Raw genomic sequence first — 13,264 nt, 5'->3', positions numbered from 1 at the left:
ATCAACCGTGCTCAAGATGGTGTGACTGCACACTGGGGCTCTCACCAGACTCTCCTCTTCCATAGCAATGTAAGCCTGTCTTGGCCGTCATAAGGCAAATGGAAGGAACGGGTCCTTCCGAGACCTTCCGTGCACCAATAACTTCAGCTTAGTCCAGTTTAGTACCTAATTTGTATACTAGGATTTTGTTGACATTCAAAATTCTAATATGCGAGGAAACCACAGGAAACATGAGCCCCACTGCAACTTTATTGTAAATAGTGTTGACGTTTGGGAATTTCTGGTTGATCTTTGTTATTATTGTTAAAAGACTTATTTATCTGAAGAGGAGAATGACAGAGAAAGAGAGCGAGAGAGATATATTCCATCTCATGGATCACTTCCCAGATGGCCACAATGGTTGGAGCTAGTCCCAGCTAAAACCAGGAGTCAGTAGCTCCATTCAGGTCTTCCACAAAAGCAGGGGCCCAAAGCACTTGGGCCATGCTTTGCTGCTTGGCCAAGCACATTAGCAGGACACTGGATCAGAAGCAGAGCAGCGAGAACTCGAACTAGCACTCCAACACAGTCTGCTGCAAGGGTGGGCTGCAGCTTAGTGTGCTTGGCAATAATAGCCCCTGGGTCTTTTAATTTCAAAATAAGAGATCCACCTTAATGAAGGTTCTGCCCCAACAGTAGGTTTTGTTCATTTATTCATTGGTTTACATTTTTAACAATGTCTCTTGTCCTTAAAAAACCTTGGCATGACATGCTGATATACTGTGAGTTCTAAAAATTGAAAATTAATTGCATTCATGCTAACTATGATGCCCCCATTATACTACAATAACCTATTTCATTGTCTGGTGATGTGTGAAATTCCTTATTGTAAGACTGTGTGACAGATGATAAGAACGGCATAATTTCAAGCACAAAATTTTCTTTCTTTTGGGACAAAGCATCTCCTGAGTTATTAAGAACATAAGCCTGATTTCTCTGAATTTAGTAAAAGGGATAACAATATTACCAATGATGGAAAATGTCATAAGGATGTAAAAGTTTCAGTTTGCCTTGAAATTATATTCCTACCTTAAAATGAAATTACCTTCATGCAATTTGAGCTCATATTATGAATATTGGCAATGACACTTTCTTTTCCCCGGGTTAGTAGAATAGGAAGTTTAAATGAACATGCACTCCAGCAATCTTTTTCCTGCCTAAGATTAAAGTACTTGATGTCTGTTCACGAATAAGACAAGGAACCAATTGAGCTATACTTACAAAATGTATGGAACCTGCCTCTGTGGAACTGCTAACAGTTAAACTCATATTCTGCTCATCATCTTTTTCCAGGGATTTTAAGCATGCTGCAACGAGGACTGATTCCACCCACAGCCAAGATCACCTTTCAGAACCCGCCTGTGATGCCCAGAGCAGCCCACCTGCATAATTTTGATGAACCACGTAAGATTCCAGCTGCAGGTAAGGAGAGCACTCTTGCCTGGGAACTTAGTTAAGGACACACAGAAATGACACCCATCCTCCTGCAAAAAACAAAAAACCAAAAAAAAAAAAATAATAAAGCACCTTCTAGCTGTCAAATTCTACCGTCAATAACAGCACAAGCTCAAAATCTGAATTGTGCCAAGATTTATTTTACTAAATAAAGAACTTTAGTCTCTGTTGCAAAAGGCAATTGTGTGTGTGTGTTAGAAAGTGGGTATTTTCAATGGACCAGCAGATTAATTGGGGAATCAAGACAGAAACTCATATACATGATAAAGAAATATAACAATACAAAGCATCAGAGACTAAAAATACAATGGATGTCAAACTGTAGTTCCATTGGAGTTCTCAGGAATGTCTGCTAAGGTATGAGATGATAGCAGACGGCTTCTAAGAGGAATAGGATAATACAGGGATACAGAAAAACACCAACCTGGGAATCTGTGGGTTCCTTCTAGAGCCTCGGGCAAGTTTTGGGCTCCTTCTGGACTTCAGCCTTCCCGGTTATCCGCTGAGGGGTTTGAACTAAATCACTGCATCCGTTCAATGGACACTGGGTGAATGCTCGTTTGCCCAAGATTGCATGTAGATGCTGGGATCCAACAGAGAAGACATCAGGACCCGTTTCTGCTCTGAGAGTATTTACAGCCCAGTGGGAGACGCAGAGAAGCAGGTGAAGTCCAATGAGAATATACATTACTGATTTTAAAAATGCTAGAAATAAAACAATATGGGATAGACAAGGATAAGGAGGAACTATTTGCCCATGAGGGAAGGGACAGAGAATTTCTCTCAGAGGTGACAGGAGGCTAGAGATGAAGTCCACATGATAAGGAGTCAAGCGGGCCTGGTGCAACAGCTCCATTGGCTAATCCTCTGCCTTGCAAACACTGGGGTCTCATGTGGGCACTAGATCGTGTCCTGGCTGTTTCACTTTCCATTTAGCTCCCTGTTTGTGACCTGGGAGGGCAGTGGAGGATGGCTTAACACTATAGGATCCTACACCTGCATGGACCCAGAAAAAGCTCCTGGCTCTTGGCTTCTGGCTCCTGGCTTCAGATCAGCTCAGCTTTGGTCATTACGTCCACTTGGGGAGTGAACCAGTGGACAGAAGATCTTTGTATCTCTTCTTCTCTCAATAAATCTGCCTTTCCAACTAGAGGGAAGGGAAGGGAAGGGAAGGGGAAGGAAGGAAGGAAGGAAGGAAGGTAGGTGTGAGTCAGGCATGGAAAGATCTAAAGAACATTCTGGATACAGAACTGGGACAAGGCTCTGAGGACTGAGCAGGACTTGAGCAAAGAAGCTGAACCATGAGTTGATGGAAGCCCCAAGGAGGAGGGGATCATGTGATACAGGACGGGCCAGAGACCGAATTATCCTCAGTGTTGGTCCCTCCCCACAGCCGCAATGATGGTGTTGTAGTGGACACATGGCATCACTTGTGACTACAGACCGCATTTCCCAGGCTCCCTGAAAGCTGGTGGTGCCTTGTGACCAGCTGTTGCACCCTGAGATCCAAGTAGAAACAAAGAAAGGAAGTTCTGGGATGTTCCCATAAACAAAGGAACATGTCCTCTGCTGCCTCCAGTGTATTTCTTCTCATGATTACCTCTCATGATTACCTGGCTTGCAGATGCAAAGACCTGAGCTGGACAACCTTTGGAACCAGAGATGGAACTCCATGTTAAGTCTGGCACAGCTGTCCTGCCAACGCAGGGCTGTCTTCCTTTGTAGTCTGTGAAACCGAGAGAAACTCACCTTGCATCAACCACTCCGGATATGTTAAGGTCTCTCTTTAGAAGATTTATTTATTTTTGTTGGAAAGACAGATTTACAGAGAGAAAGAGACTGAGAGAAAGATCTTCTGTCTACTGGTTCACTCCCCCAAAATCCACAATGGCCAGAGCTGAGCTGATCGAAAGCCAGGAGTTTCTTCTGGGTCTCCCACACAGGTGCAGGGGTCCTAATGACTTGAGCCATCCTCTGTTGCTTTCCCCAGGCATTAAGGATAAATGTGTGTGAATGAACATATATGGGCATACCCCAATTTGGTATGCATTCCTCTTGGATGGAAATGTCAGTGGTTTGGACTATAAGGTTATTAGGAATAACACTACCGTGGGCACTCTTGTTCATGTGTTTTTAATCCATGTATGTGTACATTTAAGTTGGAAGCATATCAAAGCATGGATTTGCTTAGTCACATGGAGCACGTGTGCTTTGATTTCCAAGATGCTATCCAGCACTGCTCCAAATTGATTATATTGATTGATTTTGCTATTAACAGTAAGTGAAAGATCCAGACTATTCACTGTGTTAGTTCTTGATATTTCTACTTTTTAAAATTTCAGCCATCCTGAAGGATCTATTGTGCTACCTCTTCATGAGTTTAACCCTTTTTATGTTCTAACCGATAGAGTTAAGCAATCTTTGTATTTTTATTATCTGACTGTCCTCTTTTCTGAAATAATTTGTGTTTAACCACTTTTTATTGCATTTTCTTTTTCCTTAGAGATATATAGAAATTATTTATATAGTCCAGGTATTAATCTTTCATAGGTTTTATGTATTACAAGTGATTTTTTTCCCTACTCTGTGGCTTGGCATTTCAACCTCTTGTTGGTAGCCTTTTAAAAAATTAAACATTCAATTTTGAGGTAATTCATGTGAAGCTGTTGAGAAATAGCACAGAGCAGAACATTCTATGGCAAAATTCTATAGAATAGTGATTCAGCCAAGACCCAGAGTGTCTGTGTCACCCCAAGGACTCTACTGCTCTCCAACCCTACACCACCTTAGTCCTTATCAACCAATCATCCATTCTCCAATTCTGTAATTTTACTATTCTAATTGTATTACCTAAACAGAATTGTACAGTGATCTGTTTTCTGGGATTGGCTTTTTCATTCAGCATGATCCTCTGGGAGGGTTGCCCAAGCTATAGATTACATCAACATTTTGTTCCTTTTTGTTGCTGTGAGTTCCATGTTAGTGTATAGCCCAGATGTTAGACCTCCACCTGTTGAAGCTTCATGTGTAGCTTCCTTTCTGGGGCATCGTTAATGAAGCTGCTAGAAATGTTATGCACAGGGTTTTTATGCGAATGTTCTTCTTTAGGATCCACATCTAGCAGAGTCATTGTTGGCTTTTGTGATAGCTGGATGTTTTGCTTCCTTTATGTACATTTACAGTCACATCAGGCCAGGTTATAGTTTTTGTTTCTGTTGTCAAATATAATTTAGAAATTTCTGGGGAAACAGGAATATCCATTGTTTTTACTCATATCTTTTCTTATAAAGTTCTTTCTTCCTAATGCTCCTAGAATACTTCTATTATCATTTCCTTTCTGTATAGCGACTTTCATTTAGCCATCTTTTTAGAGTCACTGTACTGATGATGGATGCTCTTCCTTTCCCCTCATCTGAGAATGCCGATATTCCCCTTCGTTCCTGCAGGGCGTGTTTCACTAGTTACCAGTTCTGAGGTTGACAGTGCTTGTTCGAAAGAAGAGTTGTGATGTATCCCTTCAGCTGCCGTGATCTGTGATGAGACACCTGCCGTCCCTGGAATGCTGCACTCCCATAGGTGGTGTGCTCTTCCCTTGCTGATTTCATTATCCCCTTACTGCCCACCCATCTTTTAGTTTCCAAAAGTTTGGGTTGGTTCCATTTCATTTTGACTCACTTCTTGAACTTGAAATGTCTTTCTTTTGACAAATTTGTCAAGATTTTAGCCACTACTTCCAACTACTTTTGCACCTCTACCCTCTGTCGCCCATCCATCGGATACTACAGGGTAGCAATGTTGCTTGGTTTTCCTTAATCTCATGGGTCCTTGAGATTCTATTCACTCTTCTTCCACACTGGTTTCCTCTGTTGTACCTCCTGGGTGCTTTCTATTTTCCAACATTTGAGTTCACTAATTCTCATCTTCCATTTATCCCATTGTTATATTCCTGTATCTTTCAGGTTTAAAATTTTCATCTTATTCCTCTGTGCAATCATGTTGCATAATGCACTGCACATCCTCCCCTCTTGGATTCTTCTTTTCATTGTACTTTCTTTTTTATCTAAAAGGCAGAGAGACAGAAAGACAGATTGGAGGCTGACACTATGCAGGCTAATGCATGTCAGGCTAATCTCTGCCTCTGGTGCTTGCATCTCGTACGGGTGCCATTTTGAGTCTGAACTGCTTCACTCTTTTTTTTTTAATAATTTTTATTGTTTTTTGATACAGTTTAGTTGGCTGTGGGCTCTCCCTTTCCCCTCCCCAAACTCGCTCCCCTCCCCCTCTGTTCTCTCTAGAATCATAATGTGTGTCCATCGTGAATTTTCCCAAGTCCATCATGCTTCCACTGGAGAATATCCCAGCCATGTAGAAGAATAACTTTTCATTGTAGATTAGTTCTTGTACCCTGGGGCCCTAATCCAGCTCCCTGCCTGTGGCCTGGGAAATCAGCAAAGGATGACCCAAGTCCCTGGGCCTCTATATCCACATGGGAGACCTTTAGGAAGCTCCTGACTTCCAGCTTCAGTCCAGCTCTGGCCATTGTAGCCATTTGGAGAGGGAAACAGCAGACAGAAGATCTCTCTCTCTCTTTCTATGTGTGTGTGGTGGTGGTAGTGGTGGTAGTGCTGTGTGTGTGTGTGTGTGTCTCCATGTCTCTCTGCAACTCTGAATCTCAAGTAAAATGAATAAAGACTTTTAAAAAGTACCAAACAGATTGATAATCAGAAATCTCCCATCCTCTGGTTCATTCCCTAAGTGCCTGTAACATCTAGAACTGGGACTGAGCAAGCCAGGAGCTAGGAACTCAGTCCCAGGCCAACCATGCAGATGGTAGAGATCCAATGATCTGGACCATCACTGCTGCTTCTCAGAGCAGAGCTGGGACTCAAACCTGGATCATTCCAAATGGAATGTGCACATCCCCAGCAAGTCCTATGCTGAATATCCATCTCTTGTGACTTGTGGGAATATGTAAGCCATAATCAGCTCAGGAATCATATAAATGCTGTGAACTGGATTTGTACTGAAGACCATATGTTCTAATCTTTGATCTAGAGAAACATTATTAGCAGTGTGTTGTGGTTTCATGCCATATGGAGAAGTGAAATGTGTGGCAAAAATAACACAAAAGATAAGAATAATAAATCAACTACAAATAGTTGCAAGATCCTTGTACTACAAATGAAATATTATTATGAGAAAGTACATTGGTTAATTGAAATACATCTTTCAAATCTTGAGAAATCATTGAAATAATTAAAATATATTTAAATAGTAATCTAATACCAAAAAAAGAACAGTAAAAAAGAAAATACTTTTGTGTTCCAAAAGCAGGTAGAAAAGCAAGAGGGAAAGTTTAAAGAAAACAGAACTGATACAAAAGAAAATTAGCCAGCTGTCAGATGTTAATCCAGCTATTCCAAGCAGCCTGCACCTTGAATGACAGTGTGGTACCATATAAATGACTGTGCCGGTAGAAGCCAGGGAGTGATTTCAATAACTAACAGGGAAATTACAATCATTTTATTATCTTTAAAATTTTTGCCAAAACATCAGAAAATTCTTTTCCTCTGCATTACAAACAGAGAGAACAATGAAAATTTTTAAAAAGATAGGACCCTAATTTAAAGCATCAGAAATAGAGAGAATTAAGATAGTTTCTTTGTAAGGAAAAAGCAACTTATCAAGGATAGTTTGATCAGCATTTATTTTTGTCTTCTTGTCATGCCATCTCTCTCCCTAAGTTTAGATTTGTTCCCAACTTTTCATCCTTTGCACCTGCAGCATTATGAGGCATCTCCAAGAGTGGACCATTTTCTAGCATCACTTCCTCTGGGCCATGTTCATCTTTCCGTCACAACCCCATTTCTCATTTATGCCTGTAAGCTAACCTTCACTAAGTTCCTCTGGCTGTTTTAGCTGGAGTCTTTCAAGTAGTAGTGACATCAGCATCTCCACAATCAGCTATTCACTTTGAACACTACCAGCTTTCCGTCTTTTACTGTACTTTCAACTTTATTAGCAATTCTTTGAATCATCCATGTTTGCTTAACTAACAACAGTCACATGATTGTATCACTTTATGGAAAACATAAAGGCGATATGGCTACATTTTTTAGCAGTCTGTGCACAAACTCAGAAATAGATGCACAGAGACCCATCACCGATGGACTGTAGAGACATAAACTGGTTCAAATAGAAAGGTGTTTGGTGCAGCACTGGAGCACTTCTTGGGGTGCTCATCTCCCATATTAGAGTGCCTGGGTTGGAGTTCCAGCTCTGCTCCTAATCTCCCAAAGTTCTGCTGATGCACATGCTGGAGACCATTCATGTGGGAGACACAGCTTGAGTTCTCAGCTGCTGGCTTGGGCCTGGCATGACCCCTGTTGTCAACATTTAGAGTAAACCAACAGATGTGAGTTATCTCTCTTTCAGCTAAATTAAGTAAGTAAGCAATTTTAAAAAAGATTTATTTTATTTTTATTTAAAGGCAGAGTTACAGAGAAAAGAAGAGACAGAATCAGAGAGAGCACTCTTCCATCCTCTGGCTCACCCCCCAGATGGCTGCAATGGCAGAAGCTGTGCTGATCAGAAGCCAGGACCTCTTCTGAATCTCCTGTGTGGGAGCCATATTTTTTTGCTTTCTTTCTTTTAAAAAAAAATAATTTGTTTTACTTTTATTAGAAAGTCAGATATACAGAGAGGAGGAGAGACCGAGAGGAATATCTTCTGTCTGTTGATTTACTCCCCAAGTGGCCTCATGGCCAAAGCTATGCCAATCTGCCAATCCGAAACCAGGAGCCTGGAGCCTCTTCCAGGTCTCATGCGTGTAGGGTCCCAAGGCCTTGGGTTGTCCTTGACTGCCCTCCCAGGCCACAAACAGAGAGCTGGATGAGAAGTAGAGCTGCCAGGATTAGAACCAGTGCCCATATGGGATCTCAGCGTGTGTAAGATGAGGACTTTAGCCTCTGGGCTACCGTGCCAGGCCCCTGGAACCATATTTCTGCTGCTTTCCCAGGTCATAAGCAGGGACTGAATTGGAAGTGGAGCAGCCAGGACATGAATTAATGCCCATACAGGCTGCCAGCCCTGCAGGGATAGGTTTAACATAGTATGCCCAGGGCACCAGCCCCAATAAACAGTAAAAAAAAAAAAAAAAAGCAGGAAATGAGAAGTGAAAAAAGTCTTTTTTTTTTCAAAGAAATTTGAATTATTCAGGTAGTTACTGGCCACTTCAAGAAATGGGGTTTAATCCCTCTCTTCTCCCAGCTTTTATATGTGATCCAGATTTAGTTACTCACTCCTAATGATAGAATAATCTATATAAAAATAGAAAATTTACAGTAAAGACACTGGGCAAACTTTAACCATTGATAAATCATATTAATACCATGTGGTGAAGAAGGAATTCCACCTGCATAGTATCCTAGCCATAAGTAACCCAGGACCACTAACTGTGAGGAAGATGTCAGACAAAACACATCATTGCAGACTTCATACAGAAAATATCTGACTAATATTCCTCAAAACTGGCAAGGTCATGAATACACATATATATTATGTATACATACATATGTATGAAAGAAAGCTGGATTGCTCTATAACATTTAACCAACAAGACACATTAGCATGGATAGGAGGTATGTCAGTGATAAAAGGACCGATTCACCAAGAGACTACATTTCTAAATGCTTATACCTTTGACAATGGCTAGTTAAAATACATGAACCAAAAATTAATGAAATGGAAAAACAAATGATTCTGCCATTTTGCTGAAGACTTTGAGTCTCCTTTCCATAATCAAAATAACCAGTAAACAAATAAGGCAAGAAAAGAGACTTGAGCAACACTGTCAAATAACTTTGGCATAATTAGGAAACATTGAAATTCGCTAAACACGAAACAGTCACCAAGGTATACCACATCTGGATCATAAAACAAATCTAAATACATTGTTCTTTTTGTAAGATTTATTTAATTTTATTGGAAAGGGAGATTCACAGAGAGAAGGAAAATCAGAGAGAGATCCTTTGTCCAATGATTCACTCCTCGAGTGGCTGCAACAACTAGAACTGAGTTGATCTGAAACCAGGAGCTTCTTCTGGGTCTCCCACATGAGTGCAGGGTCTCATTGCTTTGGGCCGTCCTCTACTGCTTTCCAAGGGCACAAGCAGGGGGCTGGATGGGAAGTGGAGCAGCCAGGATACTAACCAGCGCCCACATGGGATCCCAGCATGTACAAAGCGAGGATTCAGCCATCATGCTGGGCCCAAACACATTTATTCTTTCCTTCCCCTCCCCTTTAACCATGACAAGATTAAATTAAATGCATTGAAGAAAAGTATCTAGAAAATCTCCCAAATGCATACACATCAAAGAGCTTTAGGAAGTCATGCCAAACTGTTTTTAATCCTTACACCAATTTATACTGTTACTCACAGTGTGAAGGAAATTGTGGGGCTTCCTGTCCTTACCATCTTGCCTATAGCTATTGTGTCCTGGCAAATGAAAACCTCTTCAGGGTTCAGTGTCCTACTATTCCCAGCCTCGTTATTCTGTCTATCGATAAAGCGATACCAGCTTCCTTTTGGTTAGTGTTTGCCTGGGGTGTCCTTCCCCTTCTTTTCCAGTTCTGTTCCTCAGTCCAGCTTCCTGCTAGGATGCACTGCCTTGGGAGGCAGCAGATGATGGTGCAGGTACTCCAGGTCCCTGACATTGACTTGGGGAACCCAGATTGAGTTTGGGGCTTTGGGAGACCTTCCCTTCCATCTCATGGGTCTCATGGCCACTTGATTAGATGACAGGCTGGGAAAGTGAATGTCTAGGAATAGGGTTAGAGTTGGCCTGAGACAGTAGCTGTTTAGTCTTATGACTTACATTTAGCTGCATTCATCCATGAATACTCTGTTCTTCATTGTTGGATATTTAATCCTGTCTGCCAAGCAATCCTGCCCCAATATTCCTTGCTGATTTTAAAGAGCTTCAACAAGTTCACAGAAAATGCATAATTGTGAAAGAACTATGTATAAATTTCACAAGTTTTTATACCAAAATGCACTTATTTTTCAGTTCCATTTTCTACTTTAGTATTTATGTTTAATTTTAATCTGATAATAAATATCAACTTTTAATTTGATATGAATTTAATCTGGTATGAAATATCACATATTTGTGTTTGATTTAACTTAATATCTGAGACATGTATTACTTTTTTCTGAGACTGACAATCCTAGGGGCAAGGCATACTGTCACACTGAAAAACACAGGGGCTATAAAATCAGCAAGGACCACAGGACCACAGCAGCTTGGCAGCAACATTCATAACCTTCACAGGCACATACATACAAGCTTGTCCAGTAGGACAATAGTCTTTTTTCCCCCTGACATTAGCTCTGACAAAATTTATCCTATAGATCTTTCCAGAAGAGAAATTAGTGGCAAAATAGGCAGTGCCTTAGGATATGGTTTTCTCTTTTTTAAAAAAGATTTATTCTATGTGTTTGAAAGGCAGAGTTATAGAGAGAGGAGAGAAGTCTTCCATCACTGGTTCACGCCCCAGATGGCCTCAACATCCAGGGCTGGGCCTGTGCAAAGCCAGAAGCTTCATCTGGGTCTCCCACATAGGTGAAGGGGCATAAGCACTTGGGCCATCTTCCACTACTTTCCCAGGGAGCTGGATTAGAAGTGGAGCAGTCAGAACTCAAACTGATGCCCATATGGGATGCCGATGATAACAGGCAGCATCTTAACTTGTTATGGCACAACGTTGCCCCAGATAGAGTTTTCTTAAAGATACCGATTCTTCAAATACATGTGTCGCATAGAACCCAAAACTCTATGAAGCTGTATTTAATTATATCATTATTGTAGGTAATTAATGAAGTTTTTAGAGACATTATTAACTGTAGATTATCTGTGCAAAATGATGAATCATTGTGGTCTTTCTCTTATCAAATCCTCTTAAAATTATACTGAAGTCCTTACTATGTTATGCCCATGGGACCATTTGTCAGTCTCTGTTTCATTTCAGTGGAAGGATTTGGCCCCAGCTCTCTTGTCTGCAGGAACCTGAAGTTAAGCACAATGTGTGCCGCATCTGCAGATGAGTCTCAGGTCTTAGCAGTGAACCTGTGGACTCAAGCAAGCCTGGCAGCCCGTGTGGACTGCCCTGGTGGAACAGCAAAGTCCAAAGTGGACAACAGGGTAGGGGAGGTGAGACCTAACGCTGGGTCTGCATGCCTTAGTGGACTGCTGGCCATGGGACAGGGGTGGGGTTTGCCAGAAATAGAAGAGATTGCAAGACAAGATTGGTCAGATATAACAGTGAAGTCCCTCTGGTGGAGGTGAGCTTTGGTAGCAAGTTTCCAACAAACCTACGTTATTAAAAAAAAAAAAAAAAGATTTCTTTAATTTGAAAGAGCTACAGAAAGACAGATACGAGAGAGATCTTCTTTTACTTCCCAGATAGCCGCAACTGCCATGGCTGGGCCAGGTTCAATCCAGGAGCTCCACTCAGGTCTCCCATGTGGGTGCAGAGACCCAAATACTTGGGGCATCCTCTTATACTTTTCTAGGTGCATTAGCAGGGAGCTGGATCAGAAGTTGAATAGCCAGGACTTGAACCAGTACCCACGTGGGATTCCAGCATTGTAAATGGTGACTTACCCTCTTCACTACAACACTGGCTCCCACCTCGCTGTATTACATTTTTTTAAATAAAGATTTATTTATTTTTATTACAAAGTCAGATATACAGAAAGGAGGAGAGATAGAGAGAAAGATCTTCCGTCCGATGATTCACTCCCCAAGTGACCACAACGGCCGGTGCTGCACCGATCTGAAGCCGGGAACCTGGAACCTCTTCCAGGTCTCCCATGCGGGTGCAGGGTCCCAAAGCTTTGGGCCGTCCTTGACTGCCTTCCCAGGCCAAAAGTAGGGAGCTGGATGGGAAGTGGAGCTGCCGGGACTAGAACCGGCGCCCATATGGGATCCTGGCGCATTCAAGGCGAGGACTTTAGCTGCTAGGCCACGCCGCCAGGCCTGCCGTATTATTTTTTGAATGGCTGAAGCTACTCCTTACAGCCCGCTTGAAGCATTCTGAGATCACTGAATCCTTAAGATGAGGCTCTAGATTACGTATTGATGCTCTTCATTAGTGGGCTGTATTCATAATCAATTTCCATCAATCCTCACTGAGGCTATTGCTTTACAGCTGACAGAAAAGAGAAGGCACTACACTGAAAAAAGTCTCATTTTTTTCCTTCAAATAGCCATTTAAATCCTTCAAGTGTTGTCTTTCTCAGAAGGACCTCACCTAAGAATGCTAGACTCGGCATTGAATGCTAGACTAGACTGTCAAAGGTGGTCAGATTTGTTCCCAAGCGCAGAAGATACCTGCCTGTGACACACTGTAGTCCACCACGTGGACGGCCCAGAGACATTCTCCAAAAGTCGTTGCTTACAGATTTGTTCAATTTCTAGACACTGCCTCTCACTTGTGTCATGGGCCCAAGTCCCTGTGGTTTTGAGCGTCATATTTTTTGAATGGCCACACAGTAAGGGTACCCTCAGCCATCAGTGTCTTTGAGCTCCCTGTGCTCAGATTCAACCAACTCCAGATCAAAACTATTTGGAAAGTAAGTTACTTCTGTACTGAACATGCAACAGACTTTGGAGATTGCCATTCATAATTCCTCAAACGATACAGCCTAACACAGTGGCATTCACATGTGTTAGATATTCTAAGTCAATTAGAGCAATTTCAGGAATA

The 13,264-nt window shown here is 41.7% G+C and overlaps 1 protein-coding gene across 8 annotated transcripts in view; it reads left to right on the top strand.

Moving 5' to 3' along the window:
- IQCH (IQ motif containing H) overlaps positions 1-13,264 on the top strand; it is a 187,602-nt gene that overhangs the window by 68,594 nt on the left and 105,744 nt on the right. For all 8 annotated transcript variants that reach the window (XM_058665635.1, XM_058665632.1, XM_058665630.1 and 5 more), the window contains one exon: positions 1,333-1,461. In XM_058665635.1, coding sequence (XP_058521618.1) covers positions 1,333-1,461 — 129 coding nt within the window. The remainder of the gene's footprint in view (positions 1-1,332; positions 1,462-13,264) is intronic.

The sequence above is a fragment of the Ochotona princeps genome, chromosome 6, assembly GCF_030435755.1.
Source record: "Ochotona princeps isolate mOchPri1 chromosome 6, mOchPri1.hap1, whole genome shotgun sequence".
Lineage (NCBI taxonomy): Eukaryota > Metazoa > Chordata > Mammalia > Lagomorpha > Ochotonidae > Ochotona > Ochotona princeps.
The sequence above is the reverse complement of the archived record's forward strand: the minus strand, read 5'-3'. Positions and strand labels throughout refer to the sequence as shown.